This window comes from Serinus canaria, chromosome 26 (genome assembly GCF_022539315.1).
Source record: "Serinus canaria isolate serCan28SL12 chromosome 26, serCan2020, whole genome shotgun sequence".
Taxonomy (NCBI): Eukaryota; Metazoa; Chordata; class Aves; order Passeriformes; family Fringillidae; genus Serinus; species Serinus canaria.
In genome coordinates, this window is record NC_066339.1 from 2,662,921 (window position 1) to 2,687,755 (window position 24,835).

The 24,835-nt window shown below is 46.9% G+C and overlaps 1 protein-coding gene across 2 annotated transcripts; it reads left to right on the top strand.

Annotated features, from left to right (window-relative positions):
• Positions 1 to 324: 324 nt before the first annotated feature.
• Positions 325 to 23,582, top strand: TSPAN2 (tetraspanin 2). 2 transcript variants are annotated; one of them, XM_030233126.2, is made up of 8 exons: positions 325 to 498; positions 2,544 to 2,646; positions 14,816 to 14,913; positions 15,337 to 15,411; positions 15,925 to 16,026; positions 17,228 to 17,302; positions 18,028 to 18,111; positions 18,230 to 23,582. In XM_030233126.2, the coding sequence occupies exons 1-8, from the start codon at positions 430 to 432 to the stop codon at positions 18,278 to 18,280; spliced, it is 657 nt and encodes a 218-aa protein (XP_030088986.2). In that variant the 5' UTR covers positions 325 to 429; the 3' UTR covers positions 18,281 to 23,582. The 2 variants fall into 2 exon arrangements, with proteins under 2 accessions (XP_030088986.2, XP_030088985.2); XM_030233125.2 differs by having other exon boundaries at positions 327 to 498; positions 19,654 to 23,582.
• Positions 23,583 to 24,835: the final 1,253 nt, after the last annotated feature.

Consider the following 24,835-nt stretch of genomic DNA (forward strand, 5'->3'; position numbering starts at 1 on the left):
CAGCAGAGTCAGCATTTTGGGTCAAATTAGAGAACAAATAAATGATTATAAAAAGAACTTGAGGGGCTCTTAGCTATGGCTATGAACCAAGACAAGTTTAACGACATCACATTCTTGATCCTGCGTGTAATTTTGCGGGCAGCATCTGCAAGATCTGAGCGTCTTTTGGAGACACACGGGACGCCCAGAGGGATTTCACCGAGCGCACGGGGCCAGGGGGTGCCCAGCCCCGCCTGTGCCCCGCCCGGGCAGCTGCGGCCGCGGGAACCCCCGGGCACGGCGCCGGGCACAAAGTCCGCCCCGGGGCGGGCCCAGGTCGGCGGATCCGCCCGGGCAGCGCCGGCCCCGCCCGACCCCGCACCTGCCCCCGGGGCCGCCCCGCCGGAGTCGGGCCGAGCTGCCGCGGGAGCTGCTGCCGGAGCGCCCGCCATGGGCGTGGGCTATGGGGGGATGCGCTGCGTCAAGATCCTGCTCTTCATCTTCAACCTGACCTTCTGGGTGAGCGCCGCGCCGGGCGGAGCGGGCCGGGCGGGGCCGGGCACCTGCTGCGGGTGCCGAGGGTGCCGGGAGGGTGGCACGGGCGCGGCTCCCCCCGGGCAGCCCTGCGGGATCGGCTGCCCGAGCTGAGGCTGCGGGAGCGTCCGGGCAGCGCTCCCGGCTTCTGCTCGCTCCTAGGGAGATGCAGCTCTGCCTAGGGAAGCAGCGGCTCGGTGTAAGATGGCATTGCTGAGCAGAGACAGCATCTGTCTAAAGTGATCATTTAAAGTAGCGATCATTTCCCCGGCAACCACGCGGCTGCAGGAGGAGGCTGGGAGAGGTTCCCCCAGTACAGTGCAGTGACCAGAACATTTCGCAGCATCACGGTGCTTTTTACTAATGTCATTTCAAATAGGGAGAAAACAGCTGCTACAAGATCATCCTAAGACAAAGTCCTCGCGTCACCCCAAGAGATTTAGGGAATGCTGTGTCCATTCTCCCCTCATTGAACCTTTTCAATAGTCTCACAGTTCCACACAGCTGAATTTACGCTTTCTCTTCTCTCTCTTTCCCTCATGCACTGTTCTCCCTTCAGCTTTCCAGAAAACAATCAGCAATGTTATCTTCTTAAATGTCTTTTTCTTTCCTTCTGATTCACTGGGGTCTTTTTAAAAGAAGCCACAAAGTCATCCTGTTCAGCCTCTCTGGACCAAGCAGTTTTAGGCTTTTGTCTCCATTATGCTTGAAGCACAGTTGAACCAAAGGCTGTTCCCTCGTGGTGACAGCGCTGCGTGCTCCGGGGACACAGTGCTGCTGTGCTCGAGCTGGAGGGGCAGTGTGATGCTGCCCAGCTGCAGCTGCAAGGCAGCAGAAGGACAAAGCTTTGTGTTATTTGTTTCTCAAAAGTGACAAGTACTGTGTTTTGTTATCTGCCTTTTCGCTGTGATGGAAGGAACCATCTCCTCAGCTGGCTGGGACATTCATCCTGAGCTGCCAGGGGCACTCCACAGCCTGGAGGCTGCCCCCACAGCAGGGAGGTCCCCATGCTGTGACAGGGTGGCAGGGGACCCTCACCCTCTGCTAGGACACATGTGTGAGGCAAGCTGTGATCCTGAGCTCTCCAGCTGTACAATTGCCTGCTCTCTTGGCTTGTGGAGCTGTGCCAATGGATCAAGTGCCAGGGAATGCAGGACAGGTTAGGGGAGCACTGTGCCAGGCTGGCGCCCACATGGGAAGCAGCAGGTGTTTGTGAGCCTTGTCCAGGTTGTGCAGGTGCCACAGGCTGAGGCTCTCGGTCTGGACAGCAGCAGGACACTGTGCCTGCTCCTGAGGGGTGCTGGAGCTGCCTGCAGGACACACAGCTCTGCTCCTGAGGGGTGCCTGAGCTGCCTGCAGGACACACAGCTCTGCTCCTGAGGGGTGCCTGAGCTGCCTGCAGGACACACAGCTCTGCTCCTGAGGGGTGCCTGAGCTGCCTGCAGGACACACAGCTCTGCTCCTGAGGGCTGCTGGAGCTCTCTGCCAGGTCACACAGCACTGCCTGGCAGGCTGATGATCTGTCTGGCATGTGGTGAGGCTGAAACCTCTGACTGTAGATCTTTCCCCTCAAACAACATGCTGTGACACTCCTTTGTGACCTGGTCTTGTTCACATTAAAGGGAATTTTTCTTTGCACTTGGCAGCATCTATCACTGGTTTGTAATTTCTGTGATCCAAGATATCTACCCAGTAACAATCCTTGTACCTCCTAGTTTTGGTGGGGGTCCCCTGCCCCATTCCATTTCTCATGACAATTCAGGCCCAGTTTTGATAATTAAACAGCTGACAAGGTTTGAGAGTTTCTAGCAAGTTCAGAAGCACCACTACACTGAGGAGCTGAAAGAAAGAACTACATTGCACTGTAACTGGAATTTGTTGTTATCAGACCCTGGTAAGTGTTGCATGAATTTTCTGACTGTGCAATTCTGAGCTGTGGGATTTCAGGAAAGCACAAGGTGCCAAGACACTGCTGTGATGCTCTGCAGCCGTTTGTCACTGCAGCCCTGACTGCTCTGTTTGTGTTGCAGCTGGCAGGACTGGCTGTCATTGCCTTTGGGCTGTGGCTGCGGTTTGGTGGGCCCATGGCAGAGTTTGCTACAGACAAAAAGTCCCCGGAACTTTTCTTCATGGGTAAGTGACAGTGCTGGGAGGGCAGCAGCCTCCAGCCTTGGTTGCATCCTGGGGCAAGTGACACACCTTGGTCAACAGTTTCTGGGCTGACCTACACAAAACTGGACATTCTGGTGCTGTGTGCCATGTGTGTGATGGCTTTTGACCTTTCTCTGCTTGACAGCCACTTCCTTAGACCTAACTAATCTCTTCTCCTGGATTTGATCCAGTTCCCTCATATCCTAAGTGAATTGTGCTAATACTCTCAGAATAGAAGGTGAGACAGGTCAGAGACTTGTGGGGCTCACCAATATATCCCTCCAGAGTTTTGTGTGCAGCTGCCAGCCAACAAAACAAGTGTCCTTTCAGAATGTTCCCAGAACCAAGACAGCAGCAAAATTCTGCTCAGCAGTTCTCCCTGTGGAGGCCTTAGTGGGACCAAAGAGCCAAAGCAAGTCCTTCCCCAGCTGAAAAGTGATACTACCTGGTGTTCAGTCATCTCAGGAGCTGTTTGTCCAACCTGGGCAGGAATCAGCTAGGTCCTGTGCCCACAGAACTGGGATTAGTCACATCTAATTTTAGCATTTAAGATAACTTTTTTTCTCCCTGGGATTTCCAGGTGGGTTTTTGGGACCTGTGCTTCATATTTAGAGATACCCTTCAATAGCAGCTGTCTGGGACTGCCAGCAAATGCAGCTCTCTGTCTCTGGCAACTGTAACATACCTTTACACGAGAAAAACTGGATTTTTTTCTGTTTAATACATCACCCCTAGAGACAGACCCAATAAAATCCCATTGGTGCAAACATTTTTGCCATCTACAAGTGCCAAGTGTGAGTGAATACCCGGTCCTGCCCTGGCCATCAAGCCACTCTGTCAGTGTGGAAAGACTGGGAGGTGACCAAAGGTGTCCTCCAGCAGTTACCTGACACTCCAGGATTGTGCAGTTACCTTAAATGCCCCAATGCTCTCAGTGGAGGCTTTGACTCAGACCCACCACAGCCCCAGGCCCAGGTTTCTTTAACATCTGCAGCCAGGCTAGAGGCACAAAACTGCAGCCATGGGAATAGATGGGGAGAAAGTTATGTCCAGCAATGATTCCCTGGGATTTTGTGAGGCTCAATAAAACCATTCAGATGAAAACATTGTTTGAGACCTGAGGGTTACTGTAAAACACCCTGCAGCACCTCCACTGACACAGAGAGCCAGGAAGTATGATTTACTTTTTCTCTTACATCTGAGCTGCTATGACAGCAGCATATTAGATCACCAGATTCATTTCCAGCTCCACTTTATACCTGCTGAATTCCCTGTGATGCAGATTGGAATGCTTCCCTCCCTGATCCACTTGTGTTTGTCCCAGGAGAGCAAACAAGACAAAAGGATGTTCTGGCCTTCAAAATCAAGTGCTGCTGGAAGGCAGAAAGTGCTACATCCTGTGCTGTGAATAAGCACCACAACTCCAGTACAGCCTGGAACACACGGTGTAAACAAGATATTCTTTGGTGCCTGTGTATTTAAATCTCCAAAAGATGTAGTCCGCTTCTGCTCTGAATAGAAATTACAAAAGTTGTTCAAAGTTGTTAATTTTGGGAAGTCCTGAGGAATGTTCTTGTAAAAGTTTCATCAGACAGCATGACATTCAGCTTTTGGGCTGCCACACGTATTTATAGAGCTGCCTGTTGAAATATGTAACTGTGAGAGGAAGTGCTGAGGAACAGGGCACAGAGATTTCAGAGTTTTTTTTAAATTTGCACTTTTGACTTAATTCTAAAGCAAAGTTTTGCCCTTTTTTTGTAATAGGCACTGAACAGAGCATTCCTGTGAAAGAAAACCAAAGAGTTTTCTGCTGCCCTTCCTCCCTCATTACAAATCCTGCTAAATGCTGTGACTCCTGAGCATCTGATGGCACAGCTCAGGCTGTGCTGAGGCTGTCAGCAGTCTGGGGCCAAGGCCGTGATAAAAGGACAGGGAGAAGTTCAGTTACAGTGGGTTTGCAGCAGACAAAGCTGCATTTGAAGGTCATGCTAAAGAGCTTTCCCTCTCGAGGAGATTTCAGCTCAAAGTCCCCATAGGCAGTTGTGTATTGGGCCTTTCTCAGAGTCTCTGGGACTGTTGTTTATTTGGCTCTGTGTGTTTGCTCTCTAACATGCTTTCTGGGTGGCAGCCAGGGTTTTGCATAGGAATTCTTAATATGGAACACTGTGCAGCACACCAGGAGCAGCTGCCCTGAGGGCTGAAAAAGAAAGCAGATCAGCAGTATGACTTAAAATATCAGCAGATAGCTATACATCAAAAAAATTATTTCTTTATCTTGGTTCCACTGATGGCTTTTGTGGCTCCCAAGGCCCTGGGATCACATCAGCTTTGTGTCAGTGCTTGGAACAACAGTGCAGGTGCATTTGGAGTTTGCTTTGTAGGCTGAAACACTCCAGAATCACCATCTCCTGAAAAACAGTTAATTTTCTTTCTTCTAAAGGGCAGCACATTCTGCTCTTTCTGTACCTGGATTGAGCTGCCAGCCGAATTTAACCAGCTTCTCTCTTCTGTTTCCTTGTGATTGTTTTTTTCCTGGATCTGAAATGTTGGGTTAGTGTAAAATAATTGATAATTCTATCCTTGCATTTTCCATTAGGCCAGAGTGAGTCTCCTTAAATAGCCCTGTTCTTTACCAGCAGCCCAGCTGTCTTTTCTGCCCCTGGAATAGTTCGGGCCATGACTTGGCAACCAGGCCTGTTCATCTTTTCCAGCCACTGAGATGTTTTTGTTGGTTGGAGAACAGCTTACAGTGCTGTGGGCAAGCACATATGTGTTCCTAGCTTTCTGTTGCTTGTGGTTTTGTGTTTGGTGATCCATATTCCCCACTGCAGTTTGCAATGAAAAACCTACAACAGAAAAGGTTGGAATTGGAACACTTTGACCCACGCAGCCTCAAACCATTTTACCAGACACATCTTACACTGGAGCAGGCTCCTAAAATTGGACATCCTCTCCTTGCAGCTCCCCAGCTTCTGGAGTTCCCTCTACAATGGGATATATTTTTATGTTACTGCATCTCACAGTACAGTTTTTGTGCCTGTGCTTCAAGTGATGAAGCAAAACTGTGGCTTCCCTGTTCAGCTGCAGTTCAGCTCTGGTAGAGTTCATAGATCCCTCTCTTAGCTGCTCTTGAGAGAGAAAAAAATGAAAGAAAAAAGGATCATTTCATCAAAGGACAATAGCTGGCAGATACCTTTTTATCTTTTTGTCTGTGACACTGCACAGATCGAATGGAGAAAAGATCTGTGGAATTAAGGGAATTCCCTTGGATTGCTCATCCTTATGGAGACTCCTGTACCAAGACTGGGAAAGTTTTTCCTGGGCAGGAAGGTCTGCAAGAGTCAGAAGGAAATGAGATGCTTGTGGGAACCCAGGGTGTCAGCACTGCTGTCTCACAATTAATTGGTCCTTTCTAACTCCTTGTAGTACTGCTGGTCCTTATTTTGAGAATAACTGAAGCACAGTAATACAGACCAAGTGCTGCTGAGTGCAAGTAGAGCACTTGTGAAGCAAAAACTGATGTGGGGAATTTTTAAGGATCAGTTCCAGATCCCCATTCTTCCATCTCTGCTTTTGGTGGACAAAGGGCAACAAACAGGACAAACTCTGTATTCCTCAGAAATGAAGTGCAGAGGGTCTCATCCCTGCCAACACCAATAAAAGTCAAGTGTGTGTACTCAACAAACCCCCTTAGGAATGGTAACAAAACCTGATGAATGCAAACAAATCAGTCTGGGTGGCTCTTTCTCAGCCCTGATATGTTGCTTCTCCTGCACAGCCAGAGCTCACAACCCTCCTATGCTCTGATCTGTTCTCTTTGTTTCAGTCCCATGACCCAGTCTGTGGTCCAGGCATCCTTCAGGGCCAAAACAGCTGTGGACAAAAGTTTTAGGGTGATAGTGGCTTTTTCTTGGGATCAGTGAGAGCAGGAATGATGCTGCTGGCTTTGAAAGGTACGTGGATGGAGCGTGCCTTAGGATATGAAGTCATGTCTGGAGCTGAAGGATATTAGTAGCTTTTCTCCATAGCAGTGGATGCCCATACAAACAGGAGTTGGCTGGAGTTCCATCCATGTGAACTGCAGTTCTCTGCTCCTGTGCCTCACTTTGTTCAAGTTCTATTCATGTATTTTAGAGTCAAGCACTATATCCTTAGTCAACATGATTTTCTCTGCTAAATCCACCACCTCTCAAACTCTACCAGCCTTTAAAATGAGAGCTGTTGGCAAAGCAGCCCTATAGAGCAATCACAATGATCCTGCCATCATGTATTGGAGAGGCTTTTAGTCTGTACTTAAGACTTAAGCAATGAAATTGTCTTTCTTCCTATCATCTGTGTGCAGAAAAAGGGCACGCAGATGATAGGAAGAAAGACAATTCTGTTGCTCAGGAAGAGTGGTTTAGAAAAGGCTGATAGTGGCCTTGAGTGGAAAACGGAAGCTGCTCACTGGAAATTCACTTTAAAAATATGACACCACCACTGCCACCCCCTGAGAAAACCTTACTAAAAATGAAATTTGTTCCAAAGTCTTCGGTCTCTGTTGTGGATCACAAAACCTTGCAGGAGTTCCTAAGAGTTAGCACTCCCCTGACAGAATAAAGGCAATTCTGACCAAAAAAGCTAATTTAGCCTAATGTGACAATCTGTCCATCTGCCTCAGGGTGATTGCTGTATATTTGCGAGATGTTGAGGTTCAGGAGGCTTTTATTTTTTTAATCACTTAAGCATGATAATGCACTTTACGCTTTCTGCCCATTAAATTGTCCTCCTGAGCGGCTTCTCCCAGCCAGTCCCACCCCACAGCAGCAGCCGAGCCCACAGTTACCCCATTTCCTTCTCCCTCAAGGCAGCTGGAAGCCACCCTGGTTCCTGCTCACTGGTGGCACTGCTGTGACTGCTGAGCCCTGCCAGCACCGAGTGCCCAGGGTGCCCTGAGCCCCCTGGGGGAGCACGCAGGCCCCAGGAGTCCCTGTTCTGGTCAGGCTGCCCAGGCCTAGCCCAGAGCTCACACAGCAACGCTGGGAGCTCTCTGGAAAGAGCCACCTGCAGGAGGTGACTGGGGATAAACCTGCCACTGGTGCTGTGGGAAGGAAAAGGGCATCAAGGTGCTTCCCATCCCTGGATGCCCCCAGGATGTGGCTGGTTACATTAATGTATAACCTCAGAGGGTGCTGAGGCCCTGGCACAGGTGCCCAGAGCGGCTGTGACTGCCCCTGGATCCCTGGCAGTGCCCAAGGCCAGACTGGACAGGGCTTGGAGCAGCCTGGGACAGTGGAAGGTGTTCCATGGCAGGGGGCTGGAACTCCATCATCTTTAGGGACCCTTCCAACCCAAACCATTCCATGATTGCTCTCATTGGAGCAGCACCCCACACTCCAGGGTTGCTCAGGCTCCTTTTTCACACAGAGTCTCTTTAAGAGAGCTCTATATGCTCTGAAGCAGTTCCTACATAACAAGCAAACCAGTACAACCCATTGCAACTCCTGTAAGGGAAATGTCCTGTGCTGTGTTACTTTCTGACAGAGCTGTAAATACATTTGGATTGTCCACTTTGAAGCCATTAAGAGAAAAATCTGCCGGAAAAAAAAAACAAACAAACAAACAAACAAACAAACAAACAAACCAACCAACCAACCAACCAACCAGCAACCAAAAAGCCCTCAGGCTCCTTTTTGGGGCTTGTCAGTTCAAAAACATCTTCAGGAGGGTTTGGATTGAGCTGGCTCATGCACACACAGGATTATCCAGAGTGTCCTAATCTAGAGAGGATTGCAGAGAATCACGAGAGGATTTCAGAATACCAAATGAGTATTACAAAGGCAGAAGAAATACAGTATCAACAAAGTGATGCAAGTGGTAACAGATAATGTGAGCAGTACAAACACTGACAGACTTTAAATTAGCTGCAACCACTCATGAACATGATCTTAGACTCACTATCAGTTGCTCTTGACAACAAAGTGCTTTGCTTACTGCAGCCAAACAGGCATGTAAATGTCAGGAAATATGAAGAAAGGAAATGAGAATCCAGCTGAAAAATCTTAATGTCATTGTGTACATTTGCAGTGCACTCCTGAATGCTCTGTGGTTGTAGTCAAAAAGGATGCAGTGAAAGTAGAAAAAGTACCAAGACATTTGACCATGTGCTTCTGACCACAGTGTGCACTCTGACAGCTCCCATGTGAGGAAGTCTTCCCACACTATTCACATCATTAGATTGTAGAATCCATTCCCTGGGGTCTGTGAAGTGCAGCAGGGTAGGACAGCTCCAGCTGGCACAGGTGACACCTGAGTTCAGAGCAGTATGTGGGGGTGGCAGACCCTGACAGAGCCTTTGGGAACAGCTTTGGGAACACACTGCCTCCAGTGAATCTGGGCCATAATTATTTAGGGTTGATATGAACAAGATATTTACAAGGGCTGGTATTCTGTGGGAAAGGGAGGGACTGGACTAGGATGTTACATTACAGTGAGGCTGATTTTAAATTGAAGATCAGGATTTCTGCATCAGCAATAGCCTCCAAACTGGCTGGTGCCTCTAATAGTCCAGGCAGATTAACCACAAAATCTCTGCTAAATTCACACCAGACACTTAATCAGATAAATCCATTATGCTTAAATTAAGGGTATGTTCCACTTCTCTAGAAATTCATGTCACTTTAAAGGCCTCTGCAGCTTTTCTCCAGTTCTGTAAATGCATTTTATAAATAAATATACAATGGAAATTTCTAGTAACAAGCCTGTTTCAGGAGCTGAGTTTGGTGCCACACACACACACAACTGTCCCTGTCTGGACTTTTTTTTTCCAACTCCTACGTGTGTTTCTCATATTTTCCAGGAGTGTGTCTGTGCTAGAAGTTCCTTGGTGCTCTCCTAAGGGCTGGAGAGCCTCAGTCCTTCCATGGGGGAGGACATATGCCTCTGGAGCTGCAAGGAACACACAACCCCAGGAAAATCCTTCGTGCCCTATCGGGTCCTGGGCTCTGCTGTTGCTGCTGCTGGGTCCCTCACCCCCAGAACAGAGCTGCTTGTTCTCTCTGAGGAGTAGGAACAGTTGGGGATTTGTTCAGTGTTATTTACTCAGGCCAAAAGAGAGGGAAAAAAAGGAGAATTATTTCAAATGGAAAGTGCCCATAGCAGCCAGGTAAACAAGAAACCCATGTGAAATAAAGCCAGACAGACACAGGGTGTGTTTGTCTGCTCCTGCTCTTTGGCAGGGATTTGTGCCTCAAACCTTCAGTAAGACAGGGAAAAACAAACAAACAAACAAACAAAAGTAGCTGTGGGAGAGTCTGAAATTACATCTCTTCCAGCCCAGGCTGATCCTTCCCTCACTCTTGATATACTTAAGAATATGTTGCAGCCAGTAGCTGTAAAATTCTGTCATTCTCTTCTCTCTGGTCTAAAGAGTGGAATTCTGTGTCATTGCTAATCACAGAGGGTTTGTACACTCAGAAAGAACACACAGAATCCCTTGATCCTTTTGAAGGTGCTTTTTCAGACTGGCAGATCTCCATCTCCAAGTGCAGCCCAAGAAGGGATGTGTCCTTGTCTCCAGAGGAGACAGTGTCTTGGGGAAGAGCTGTGTTGTGCCACGAGCACTGAGGCTGATCCAGAGATCTGCTGAGTTGTGGATTTGCCATTCTTCACTGCTGGGAGCCACAGGAGGCTCTGAGACTGCCAGATAACATTTTAATTCCCCTTGTAATTGCAAAGCAGAGTCTGCTAGAAAATGGGAATCCCTCCTGTTGGAATTTTCACTGGGAATACTCCCATCTGACAGTTTCCTTTCAGGAAAGAAGGATTTTCCCCATGGGATGAATCAAAAAAATCAAATATACAGAAAAGCTGCTGCTTTATGGCTTTCCAAATTTGTCTTTGCAAAATAAAACAATGGCAGAAGAAGGAGGTTCCCCTCTTACACTCACTACATTACAGCCAGAAGGGAAATCAGTTTGTTATCAGGTGTTCTCTCACTTGACTCACTGCTAAAAGAAGTCTTTATTTCTCTTCACATCTATAAAAAAACTGGGGGGGGGGGGGGGGTCAGCACAGTAAAACAAACCACACCTCAAAACCTCAATATTTCCTTACCCAAAAAAAAGAAAAAAAAAAAGAATTAAGAGAATAGGCTCTGTTCAAAAATCCCCAGTCCTGTGACACGTTGTTTTTCATCCTTTTGTGGTTATAAAGAAGCCCCTATTTCCTTCAAAACCCCCTCAGCAATCAGTGCACTGCCCGTGTCTGCCTAAATCAACCATTTTTCTGTCAGATTTGCACATGGATTTTTAATCTTTGGAATGTGCCTCTTCATCCCTTTGCATTCAGGGGCTAAGAGTGACCTGTTTGTGGGTCCTAAATGCAGGTGGAATAAATATTGAAGTGTGGGCAATCACAGATGGCAGAGCTCTGTCTCTGGGGCCAGCTTGGCCCTCCTGGATGCCATAGCAGCATTCCTGCTCTCTGCATTCCCTGCTCTCAGTTTAGGTTTCCAGCCTTCTCTCCTCTCCATGAGCACACCCAGACCAAAGAGCAGAATTGCAGGAAATGAACAGAGGCAACAAGAGGTGAGAGGAAAGAATTCACAAAGGCCACAAACCTTTGCTGCCTTTCCACTTTGTACATTTTTTCCTTCTGCTGCACAACAAGCTGCAGCTGGACAGTCTTATCATTTTCCACTCACCTAAACAAGCTCTCTACCCTGACCTGATTCACACACTTCTTTTCACCATGTTGAGCTTTGTGGTGAATTTTCTGTGTCAGTTTGTAGCTCTCAAACCTGTTCCGTTCTCTGGCTAAAAACTGACTTTTTTTTCTTTCCCTGCTGTGCTATAGATGCCAAGTTGGAGGCTGTGCCAAGGCTTTGTACTTTACAATGGAAGTGCTGATGAATAGAAGCTGATTAAGGCTTTCCATCCTGCTTTTTAGGAAGGAATGGGTTTTAGTGAAGCTGAGGTACTTCTGACACTGGCTGCTATTGCAAGGAAAGGTGTGATATTAACCACCAAAGGTCTGGATTTGCACTGCTGGCCCTGACAGCTCTCAGTGCTTGATGGCTTTAGGCAAGGCTGGGATTCCAAGGGCTGTGTGCCAGACATTGCCACCTATTGCTTTTTTTTCTCTCTGGAGAGTCTCACTTCAAATTTAGGTCTGCTCTTATCAAGAATTTGAGGTGAACATGCCTACATTGCTGTGTACAGCCCTCTAGGAAAAGAAATACCAGATCCTTCTTACATACTTACACCATCCAGGATATTTCTGCATCTACAGCTTTGATATTGTTACAAACCAGTTTAAACACAGAAGAGCAATGAAAATTAAGTCAGTGAATAAAACTGATCAAACCAAGAAATGTTCAAAATCTACCCAAAAATATTGTTAAAACCAAATGAGTTAGATGTTGGTGCCAAAAAGTTGATATATTTTATTTAATAGTAAAAGAGGCAAAGGGAAAGAAAGAGAAAAGAGAGAAATAGAAAAAGAAAACGGGGGGGAGGGCATGGACAGGGAGAGAGTGACAGGGGTCAGGTGGGGCCTCAGTCAGGATGTGGTGGTCTTCTCTGCTGCTTTTGTAATACAGTTTTGCTACATGAGGCAAAAGTCCTTCTTGAAGATGTTTAAGCCAGAAATGATAACATTTCAGTCTCTGGCAGACATCCTTCTTGGAAGTCATCTTCCACTGAGCATCCCTGGATGTGGGTGCTGGGAAACCTCTCAGTGCAAGCTGAGAAGTAACTTGGCCCCTTTAACTTTTTTCAAGCTACTCTTCATGTGTCTCATGGAATATTTAGAATTGGAAGGGATCCACAAGGATCAACCAAGGCCAAGTCCTGGCCTCAGGACAACCCCAAAATCACAAGTTTCATTCCTGTGTGAAAGATTACATGTATGTATATACAGTAGAAAAGTAAAAATATCATTATTTTTGTGCCAATTTTAAGTGTCAACATTATTTTCCACCTAGAAATAGCTGGGTATCACCAAGTGGCAGTCCCAGGCTGAGAAAGGACAAAGTGGGATGAACTCTCCTGAGCAGAAGATGGAAGAAGGTGGATTTGAACTCCTGGCTGGCTCAGCTTGGGGCTCAGCTTTGTTTAGTGAGTGGTGTGAGTTCTTCCTGTAACACGCCTTAAAAGGGAAGTTCTCTCTGAGGTAGTGGTTTAGCTCTGAGTCATTCGAGTGAAATGCTCAGGCTGTTTCTCTGACAAATGCAAATCCAAATTCCTGACAGTGGTCTCACCCCTAGACTCGCTGAGCTTTGTCTTTCCTAGCTGCAAATAAGAAAAGAAATGGGAAGACTTCTTTCCTATGTTCTTACTCAAATTTATCTTTGCTAAGTGGCCTGATAAGTACAGGGGGGGAGTAGGGAGTGACACACTGAATACGTCCAGGAAACATCTTTGTAATTACACTGTGTTTGTTACCATGGAGATCCCAGGAAATGGCAGTGGTGGTGTTTGGCTGGTGAGCACCAGGTTCTGCACCTGAGCAAGGGTTTTTTGTCTTTCCAATTCATCTTCCACCAGGGCTGGCTGACCTTTCTCCCCTGAGCCATAAATATCTTTGTACAGCAAAAACCAGTGCTGTGCCTCTGTGTACAAGTACCAGCCTGAAGAATGCTCAGTCCCAGGAAGTCACAGGTGGCTGAGTATTAAAAAATCCAGAAAACATGGAATAAGAGCTGCCAACACAGGCAGCAAGCAGCATCCCCCAGCACCGTGTACACTCCAATTAGTAAGGCAAAGCCAAATTACTTGGTTTATTGCTATTTATCAGAATGGCTCTCTCAGCAGGAACTGGGGCAGAAGGAGGGAGGGAGGGGAGGGCAAGGATCACCATAACTGCTATAGACACAGAGACTGAAGGCTGATGGGACAGTGAATGGGCAGCAGGCAGGAGTTGGCCTTCCCTGAGCAGGCTGCACCAGTGAGGCAGAGCAGCTGGATGGAAGCTCTGCACTCAAACACTGACTGGTTTTACACTTTCCTAGCAATTGCAAACTGTCATCTGTAGGATTTCCTAGTCCAGGTTACACAAGGCCTGCTAACAGCAAATGCCAGCAGCTGTGCTAACCCTGGGTTGGATTTTTTAATAATGTTTACACTGGTAACTGAGCAGACTAAATGCTCTCAGTGGAAGCTTGGGTAGTCCCGGCTGGGAGCAAGGCTCACTGTGCCCTCTAGTGCACTCTGCCTGCAGCTCCACTGTCCCTCACCAGAAGGACACGAGGAGAAGGAAGGTGAAGCTCTTTTCCCCAGCAGTGGCTCAGCACAGCAGATTTCTGTACGTCCTCCACAGGACAAGGACTAGAATCACACCTACGGTACCAGAGCCAAGGCACAGCCCCTTGGTTGTGGTCTGGTGGGAGCTGACCCCCACAGGAACCCGAGTGTTGCCTAAGCACAGACCAAAAAATGTACATTCACAAGTGAGGAAAGAAAACTCTGTACTCTGACTTTCTTTTCTCCTAGATAAAGCCCATACAAAAAAACCCCAAAAAAACAAAAAAAAAACCAAAAAACCCAAAAAAACTAAAACCAAAACACCTGTTGAAAAAGAGTATTTCTAGTGTCAGGTTACAGCTGGGGTCTGTATGGGGCTGTGCTGCCATCTCCCTTGTTCCTTTCAGTTCCCTCCCTGCAGAGCATACAGCACATTTCCAGCCCCAGGTTTCCCAGGAATAAACCCTCTAGCACAACTGGACTTTTTTTCCCTTACATTGCTTATTGCAGAGTGTAAAGGGGTTCTGGATGGTATAGGGTTTGTTCTTTCTGCACTGAACTGTCCCTGGGACAGCAAACTAGGAAGGTGAAAGTCACAGATTCTTATCACAGAATATTGTCAGTTGGAAGGGATGGACCAACAAGGATCATCAGGTCCAACTCCTAAGTGAATGGCCCATCTAGGAATCAAACCTGCAAAGTTGGTGGTTTTAGCACCATGCTCTAACCAACTGAGCTAATCTCAAATTGTCTTATTTAATTCTCCAGGAATTCTCTTCTCCTGTGGTCAGAGAACCTTTTCTGTGTAATCAGTTTTGTGAGAGCCAGAGACCTCATTATACCTGTAAATGGCTGGGGCTGATGAAATAGGTAGCAGGCTTTGGGGACAGACACCCTCTGAAGTTGTTGCCTGGCTCTGATTTCCACAGGACTCTATGTACTGGTGGGAGCAGGTGCCATCATGTCAGCAGTTGGATTTTTCGGGTGCTGTGGAGCAGCGCGGGAGTCCCAGTGCTTAATTGGAACAGTGAGTAAAAGCTTTCCAGGGCCTGAACTCTGCAGGGAAAGCATCCAAAGCATTCAGTGCTTGGTGTCATTAATGGAAAGATCTTTACAGTCCAACACCTGAAAGATCCTATGTCCTTTTAGTGGCTAATCCAGTTTCTCTGGACTCAGCAGCCATCATGCAATTGCAGAGCTGTCCTTGCTTGTCCCTTGTGATATATTCCCTGGAGATATTCTGATTTTCCTGAAGCTCCCTCTGAGCCACCTCTTTGCTATTTCCTCTTGGTTTGAATGTGACAAGGAATCTGCCTTGGCAGCCCTGTGCAGAGCCCCCTCAGGAGCTTTGGTTCAGGGTGGGCTGTTGAGGCCTGGGGAGGATGAGGGGCTGACTGGCAGCCCCCATGAACAAGCTACACTCATGTGAGATTCTCTCCTTCCTCTGCAGTTCTTTGCTTGCCTGTTGGTGATATTTGCAGGTGAGGTCACTGCTGGAGTATTTGCCTTCATAGGCAAGAAAGTGGTAAGTAGCAAACAGCCTCTGATGTAATGATGGGGTAGTTATGGATTCCAGTGCCCACTGACCTGGCTCTTCCATAGGAAAACTTTCCAGGAGACTTTTCCCTGCAAGACTCTCTGACATTCTTATCTGGAGCCAATGACAGCTTGTGTTGTCACAAGTTTGGAACAGGATGAAGTTTTTGCCATCTCTGTTCAAGAGAAGGTGGAGGTGTGGTTCAGCCTTGAAGGAACATCAAGGGGAGCTGTATGAAAAGAGGGTATTGCCTGGGAGAAGGGCAAACAAATTGAGGCACTGAACTTGCCCAACTCAGAGTGTTTAACCAAAGCACAGAACAGAGCCATGAACACTCTGACCCTCTGAATGCCACCAGGCCACAAACCCTCCTGCCTTTTGAGTCACCATACCTGTTTACCAGGCACAACTTTTTGCCCTGGAGGTTGAGGACACAAGGTGAAAGTCTTGGATGGGAGCAAGACTGATTTGAAATTCACTTAAAAAGTCTGATTTCTGTAGGCAATACAGGAAGCCCAGAAAATCTATGAAGATGCTTATGAGGACTACATGAAAAACCCAGTGGGGAAGGTCAACAGTACCATCTATCGCTACCACGTGGCTGTGAGTATTCCTCTACCTCAACACCTCCCTCCACTGTCACACTGCCCTTTAGAATCCAGAATTCCTCCCTCTGAGGTATGGCAAAATCAAACTAAATGTACTTCAAATCCAGTCAGAGGCTCACAACCCTGAGAGTTTCCTGAGGGCCCTGTCAGAATTCTGGTTTTTGGATCTCTACATTTGATAGTGCAGTTAGCCAGGCTTTGAAATTTCTGGTGTCTCTGGTCTTTGTGTGGAGAAGAAATTACTGTTATGGCCCTTCTGGATATTGAAATCCACAGATAAGTACTTGCAAATGCAGAGAGAGAGAGAAATGTCTGCATCCCTCTCCATCTGTCAGAGAAAACATGACCTGTGTCCCAGGACCTACAGTGTGGCTGAACCAAGTCAGTGAAAGACCAAAAGCACATGAGTGGCACAGTTCAGGCCACCCAAAAAGTGAACGTCTGAATCAGAGTTACAACCTGTGACTTCTTTAATCCTGTTTGTGTCCATCCTGGATCTACACTGCCTCCCATGGAGAGCGAGCCCAAGCTTTGCTGCTCCTTACAGCAATTCCCACGTTCTTTAGAACAAACATTTCACAACCTCAGACCCTTTTGTCCTTCTCCCATAGCTCTTATTTCTGACCCAAAGAGGAATTCCAAGCATTTTGTGGGAGATAGGCAAACAGGAAAAACAAACCCTCTGAAACTCTGATTTATTACTGTCTCCAAACCCGGCACGATGTTGTGTCAAAAATAAAATTCCAGCATTCTCTGCTGTACTTTTTGTGCATTGCCCATAATTCTGTATGTGATGTTTGAACTTTCTGCATTCTCCCTTTAACTCCTGTTTTCTTGTAAGCCAGGGATCTGCTTTTCCCAAATCCACTTGTTTGCTTTCTTATGAAATATTGTAATAAAAATCTCTTCTGGTCATTGTTGTTAATACAAATGTGGCTGTTTGCTGTGGCCTCAGACAATTGAAACTAATTTTTGAGAATTTTGTCCCACGCAGTTGGAACTCTACCAGAAGCAGTGGTTTAAATATAGAGAATAAGGTATTATTTGATCTGTACAGATTCTTTTTTTTTAGTTATTTATTGTCTCACTTTCAGTATGAAAGTATGTCCCTAAACCATGACAAAATAACAACTGATTTTCATTATGGAACAGCCTGTGGTTTCCCCTATTTGATCCTCCATCTCTCTCTCATTCAGCTCCAGTGCTGTGGTAAAGGTAATGTGGAACAACAAACAGGATTACCCTGTCCAGAGAACATCCAGCTGCCAAAGGCAAGTGTCCTCTGTCCTGCTTGTTCTAATCACTTCTTCATGGCAGTTCTTTAGTAAAATTGGAGACATCCTGTAAGTAACTGAAAGGAAGAAGTTCTTTTCACCTTGAAATTCCAGCATGAAATTCCTTATGGAATGGAGAAGAGTGGAGGTAGAATTAAGCTGGAGGTCATATAGCCCTCAGTCATGACACCTGTTTGTGGCATCCCATGGTAGCTGAGACAATATTGCACCATCTGAAAGGAAAAGGGAGGAGGGAACAGAACAGGACTCCAGATTCCCCATGGAGGCTGGATTTTGGCAAGTGCCCACCTTAGTCATGCATGGAGCCTCCTGACTAGAAACTTCATTGGTGTTAAGATATTTCTGTAATTTCTGCCTTTTCTGGAATCTGCTTGTGAGTTCAATGGCAAAAGGAAGCACCAAACCTCCTGATTTAGCATGGCCTGTTATATAAAGGAGTTTAAATTTAGGGAGAAAACTGTGTAAGAAAATTGCTTGCATGTGTCAGCCTCTCCAGGGAAGAGGTACAGATGCCTCACCAGGAAAGGGAAGATTCTGGGAAAATTATCCAGCAAAACCCAAGGTTTAGATGCAGGAATTAGGACAGTGACTGCACTAATATTTTTGTGTTTATCTGTTGCTCAGTGAGAACAACTGATAGAATTGATTGAAATACAGATTTCTAGGCATAAAAAAAAATACTTTAATTTTGTATTTAACAGAACTGCCTGGCTGAAATTCAGAATGTAATTGATACTCAGCTGCGCTTAGTTGGAATTGTTGGAATTGCAATTGCTAGCATCACAGTGAGTAAATCCATTTCTCCAATCTCTCCTTGAGCCCAGTACCCTGTCCCTTACTCCAAGCATTGTGGAAGGTGTTTTGCAGCAACTGGTGAGATTCCTCAATTCTTCTTGCTTCCAGTGTGTCTTCTCCCTGGGAATTATCCCCATCAGTGCAAGCAGAGCTGTGTGACTGTGCTTTTCAAGTTCATTTTGTGTCCTTACATAGGGTCCAAATTAATGGTAATCTTTTGTTGTAAGAGTAGGAGAGCAGAGCGCACGTGAACCAAACTAAAAAGCAAAAGGCTGTAGCAGCATTTACTGTATTCCAAAACAACTGCAGTCTGATGCCTTCAGTCCTTTAGGATACATTCCTTAATTTTCATGAGGAATAGAGAATACCCACTAGAGCTGTGACCAATAGATGTCACCCTGTCCCAAGGACACAGCAGGACTGGCAGGCTGGAGCTCACCAGGCTTTAGCACAAAGCTTTTGCAGCACATCTGTGCCATGACTTCCTTCAGACTCAGACACCAGCAGCATGAGGAGCCACAGTATTAGTAAAGGAACACTCCCTTAGCTGCTGGGAAGAGCAGGACGTTCACAGATTTATGCAGACACTGAAAAGCAGCTGAAAGGTTTCTGCAGGTAACAGAAACCATGGTGTGCATATTGAACAATCCTGGGGTTTGTATGAAACAGGAAGGGACTCAGAAATACAGTGGGGGTGGGACAGAGATCAATAACATCAAGGACACACCAGAACTGAGATCATCTCCCCTTGGATCCCCACCTCAGACACAGCGAAGATCCTGAAGTGACCACAACCTCTTCAGCAGCAGAAATGTACCTGCACCTTTTTCTGTGCTTGTTTCTGCCACTTGCTGGGCTGTGAGAGCTCAGCTGTGCCCATCCTTAGGGACATTTGTGGGGAGGAGACATGAACCCAGTGCTTTAATTGCCCATCTCACACCCTTAGCAGTGCTCAGGAGGCAGCTGCTTGGGAGAGCTGACCTGTGGCAAGAAAGCAGAGCCTCTGGCAACACCCACTGTTCTCTGCTTTCATCACTCCCTCTGCTGACCAAGTTCCCTGACACGAGTGGGGGTTTGGATTTAATGCACAGTCTTGCTCTTGAGCACAGAACTATTCAGAGCTCAGCACCAGCCCCAGTGGCTCTGCAATCACCTTCTGCTCTTACTCTAACGTGTGTCCTATTCCATTCTGAAACAGAGAACATTCAGGAGCATTCTGAAACTCAGAACACTCCAATGCAATACCAGGATACCACCAATAGTCACAGTTATTATGTGACTTAAATTGATGTTAGTAACATTAGTATTTGGGGCAGTTGTGCTTGGCTGGACATTTAGAACAAAGAACAGTGAAACCAATGTGAGCTGATAAAATCAGTGAAACCTCCTCTGTGTTTATTGTCTGATGTTTTGGGGTTTGTAGAGGGAAGCAGTCACTACTCTGCCACAGGGACCTTCAGATTGTCTGATATGCAAGTTGTTTTATAACTCTTTTGTAAGTGGATCCCTAAATCACATCCCTTCTCTTCTAGATCTTTGGCATGATATTCAGCATGGTTCTGTGCTGTACGATCCGTAACATGAGAGAAATGATCTAAAACTGTCACTGCACAACTATGGCCCAGGAGTTCCAGACTAAGCTTACAAGAAGTGCTCTTCTACCCAATTTAATAATTGTAATGCATTTTAATCAGTGTTTTAACATACTGAGAGGGAAATATCTCATTAGGTGATCAGGTGAATTGTATTAGTTACAGTAAAACTGAAGTGAACAAAAAAAGGGGTTTAAAATGTCCTTTTTAATGAAAAAAGAGGAAAGGTGCATCTAAGACTAATTTGATTTTTAATGTTTGTATCTGTGCAATTAAGAGTTTACACATGTATAGACTTTGTGTAAGCATATGCATGTGTCTCCTTCCAAACACCTCTGGATGTGAGCAGGTCTCTGGATGTGCAGTACCTGTTCAGGTAAATATCTGCAGATGGAACACGTTGTGTGTGCACATCCCCCAGGGACACAGTGCTCAGAGCCCTCTCATACCAAGCCCCTGTTTGCCAAGAATTAGCAGAGGGACAAATGCCATTGTAAAAAGTAAGACCTATGATCCGTTTTGTGACTTTATTTTCCAAAGACCAAACAGAGCAGAACTAATAAAACTGTACTTTATTTTAAAAAAACAATTAATGCCTAAGGGTCTGCTCCAGCAAACTTGAAGAGTAGACCCACTGACTTCACTGTCATGCAGAGACTGGGTATTTATTTTTTGTAGGACTGGACCCTTCATGCAAATGCAAAAAGCTCTGGGGGAGAAAACACGTCCAAGGAGATCCAGGCTAAAGGAAGAAGGGGAAAGAGGTGGGAAGCTGGCAAGACCAGGCAGTCATTTGGGACCAACTGCAGGGCAAAGTGTGCTTAAGCTTCCAAAGCTAGGCTGAGATACACTAAAAAACCCAACTGTGAGTTCAAGGGGCCACTAAAATCCACATTCAGCAGCCTCTTCATCCCAAAAGCCTCACTGGCTACAAAGTGGTGCAGGAGTGGAGCCTAGGTCCAGAAAAACAGCCCCTGTGTCAGATCTGTGGAGAATCTAACTGGCCTGTGGAAGCCAAACAAAGAGCGAAAGTGATCAGAAAAAGACACACAGCACTTTAATATCCTCAGTTTCTGCTTCTGTGACTATCACAGCTTCCACGGGGCTCTTACCTCAACCTCTCGCCCCTTCCTGGGGGCAGAAGGCAGGAAAGAAAGACGGGACATTTCAACAGAGGCATGAAGTAAGTTTTCTTACTGGCACCTTTAGATTGCTTGTCAGGTATAAAAATTACACTGTGTGCTTGAAATACCTCAGGGCTTGCGTTTACATTGTTTTTTTCTATATTTTAATTTTTCTATTTGTCATATTTATTAATAAGAGAATGTTCCTTTTGAACCAGCCTAGAAGGGAGAAAGATTGTCCCCAGAAAAAGAAGTTACATCAAAGGCTCAGGATCTCTTAATTTTTGGCTTACTCAAGATAATATACAGTTTCAGAGAACAACTTTTTGCTAACTGTACCCCCATAGCAGATCTGGTGATCAGCAGTTCAGATTCCTGATGCACTTGTTCCATACACGCTGGGGAGAAGTTCAGCTAAACTACACATTCCAATAGACCATTGTCTAAGAGGCCTTGGAATTTACAAGTCATGGGCTCCTTGTTCCACTGAAACACAGTGGAACAAAATGGGATTTCAGGAAATATGTGTGGGATATACCACCCTTTATCTATTATTTATTTTTTATCTCTTATTCCCCAAAGAAACTCAAACTCCCATCACTTTTCTGTCACTTCAGGACTTGGGGTAGTGCTGCTGCTCTCTGATTTAGGTGACACATCTTGCTGTCTCTTACATGGATTTCTCTTTTCCAATCATCCAACCATGAGCTGTGGCACTGCACTAAGAGCTGGGCACAGCAGGCACTGCTGACTGAGCCGTGTCTAGGCTGAGCTTTAGGCTGGCAGGGACACATGAAATCACACACCAGGAAAGAGTGAGGCTTGTGTCACTCTGTCACAGCTGATTAGCAATGGATGTTAATTAAAAACAGGACCTGGGACCTCATTCTGCAAAAACCAGCACAGGAAACAGGGCCCTGATCTGCTGCTTGTCCCCAAGACAGGCTCAGCTGGGAGAACAGCAGTGGCATCAAATCCATGAGGGTCTCAAGCTGAACCTTAGAAATCAGTTTAACACAGCAGCCAGCAAAACAATTTCCTGGCTCCCAGGTGTACCTGAGACTGTCCCTACAATGGTTGTGCTCTGAAGAGACAATGGGGTAGTGCCCAGCTGGGGTGTGTTGTGCCAAGGTAGTACTGGCAGGAAAAAGAAACTCTTGTTGAGTGTCATTTTTGCCACTCAGGACAAGCGAGCTTTCCAGGAAAATCAGTAAAAATAGCACCAGAGCCAGTGGTTCAGGTTCCAAGACTGTTGTCCTACAGGGATAGAAACTGACTGCAAATAAAGCCATTTCCTTGTGTTACATTCCCCCTCATAATAACAGTGTTCTATTCTTTTTAAGCACATCTACACATTCCTCCAATTTGTAGCACCAGAATGTAATGACAGGACCAGAGTTTGTCTTTTTATTTATTATCTCTTGAGTAAGTTGGAAGATGCCCACTCCTGCTTGGAGATGCACTGAATGCCAACGCAGCTTGCAGAACGTGCTGTTGCTTCCCCAGCCCTCCACTCCCCCAGGAGTACAGAACCACCCCAGTGCCTTAGGAAAACAGGAAAAAGTGGCAGAAAAAAAACCTTCTATAAATTCAGACTCGAGCCACCAAACTTTCTGCTGAAATGTTTTGGGTTTGTGATTTGTTTTTTTCTTCCTCTAAAGAAAGCATTAATTTTCTGAGCATTCCTGCATAAGCTCTAGGGTTGCAGTTATTTAGGTTTAGGGGATAGTTGCACTGCATACCAGGCACAGGACAATACCTGTTACTGGTTTAGTTCTCTAAGTTATTGGTATAAATTAAGCTGGAAATCAACATCTTATTCATATACTAGTGCCTTTAACAGAATCCAGGGAGGAAGGTCTTTTGTAGTTTCCTGCTGTTGTGAGGTGCTTAATACAATTGCAGTTTTCTCTGCATCTTAGTAACTGAAGGTATTTTTTCAGAGTTACTGCCATATAAGGCAGCAAAAATACCCATTTATCCTGTCCCTTGCACCTGTGTCAGAGGAAAGTGCCAAAGGATCAGATCCCTCCAGGTGATCACATCACACACATTTTCTTGTTCTCCTGTCAATTTGTTCTACAGCATAAAGATGTAAGTTGTTCTTACTGTATCTCTAAACATCCTTATTCACATTTCCCTTGTCTAATTTTTCTAAGTTACTGATTTTGGTGGGAGCTTCCTTTGTCACAGGGAAACCTCAGCCAGTTTTGGTACCTCTCAGAAATCACACAGCAGCTGATGAAGCTCAGCCTTGTGACATCCCAACAAAGAAGAGTAGTATTTCACTTGTCTTGATACTGATAGTTTTATAACAAAACACGTTTCATGTGTCTTGAAATAGAAATTGAGTTGTCTTAAGCCCTCAAATGCTGTATTGTACAGCCTTTGCAGGCTATGGATTAACAGCATCGGATGCTGTTCATAGAAAATGTACATAAATAAAGCTTTTCAATCTTTTTCATCTCTATTGGTGCTCCAGCCACAAGGTTCTCCAAAACACTAACCACTTCCAGGATAATGTGTATGGCACAGCATAAATTCTGATTTTGGACAGAACTGGCATTTCAGTTCATGCTGCCAGGTCTGTGGCAGAATTACCTCTTGCTTTGAAAGAAAACAAGCTTAACTCTGTGGCTGAAATTAGCTTTCACTTCCCTATGATGTGTTCCGAAGTGGCATTTTATCGTCTATGTGTCTTGAATTTGAAACAACTTCCTAATAAAAATAACCTGGAATAAACGACTCCCGGAGAGAACTCGATCCGCGCGGCCAGAGCCCCCTCAGGCCGTGAGGACACCCCGGGGCTGCCTCCGCCTCACCTGCAGCATCCAGGACACCGGGTGGGCTCCAGGTGACGGAGCAGCCCTCGGCCAACGAGGCAGGCAGGGCCCCGGACTGGGGACCGGGATTGGGATCGGGATCGCGATTAGCATTAGGATTATGATTAGGATCGGGATCGGGACCCGCCGGGATCCAAACCCGGCGGAATTCCCCTCAGGGACCCGCGTGCCCACTGTGGGCGGGAGAGCGGGCGGTGCTCGCTCCCCATTGGCTGCTCGCGCCGCGGGCGGGGCGGTGCCACAACCCCAGAATGGTTTGGGCGGGAAGAGACCTTAAAGCTCTTCCCACTGTCCCAGACTGCTCCAAGACCTGTCCAGCCTGGCCTTCGACACTTCCAGGGATTCAGAGGCAGCCACACCCTCACAGGGAACAACTTCTTCCTAATATTCAATCTAACCCTACTGTCTGTGTGAAGCCATCCCCTTTGTAGTCTCCCTTCTGGTACTGGAAGACCACAATAAGGTCACCCCGAAATTTCTCTCTTCCAGGCTGGACAATTCCAATTTCCCAGCCTTTCCTCCCAGCAGAGCTGCTCCATCCCTCTGATCATCCTGGTACGTCCTCTGGACTGGCTCCTGCTCCTTCCTGCGCTGGGCGCCCAGGGCTGGAGGCGGCTCTGCAGGTGGGGTCTCACCTGAGCGGGGCAGAGGGGCAGAATCCCCCCCTCCAATGCTGCGCACGCCCCTTTACAGGCGGGGGAGCAGCGGCGGCTCGGGCGGGCGCGGGCCGGTACAGGCGGGGCCGCCCCTCAGAGCCCGCGCACAGCGCCCCCTGGGGGCCGGGGCTGTCGCCGCAGCATCCGCGGCTGCCGAGAGCGGCCCGCTCCTTGCGCCGGGGGAACCGGGGGTAGTGCGGCTCCTTCTCCTGCTTCTCCTTCTCCTGCTTCTCCTTCTCCGTGCTCCACATGTGAATGCGCCCGGGTTTGCGCCTCTCCGAGCACCTGCCGCGGGCGCGGAGCGCCGGGAGCAGCCGCGGCTCCAGCCCCGGCCCCCCCAGCCCGTTCTGTGCTCTCCCCACCCGGGCTGAGGGACGGACACGAGGTGAGGATGTTTGGATTGCCTGCAAATCAATCGCTGAGTTATGTGGAAACCGCCTTGGGATAAACGGAAGGTAACAAACACATGTCTGGAAGGATTCATCGGCTGAACAGGGAT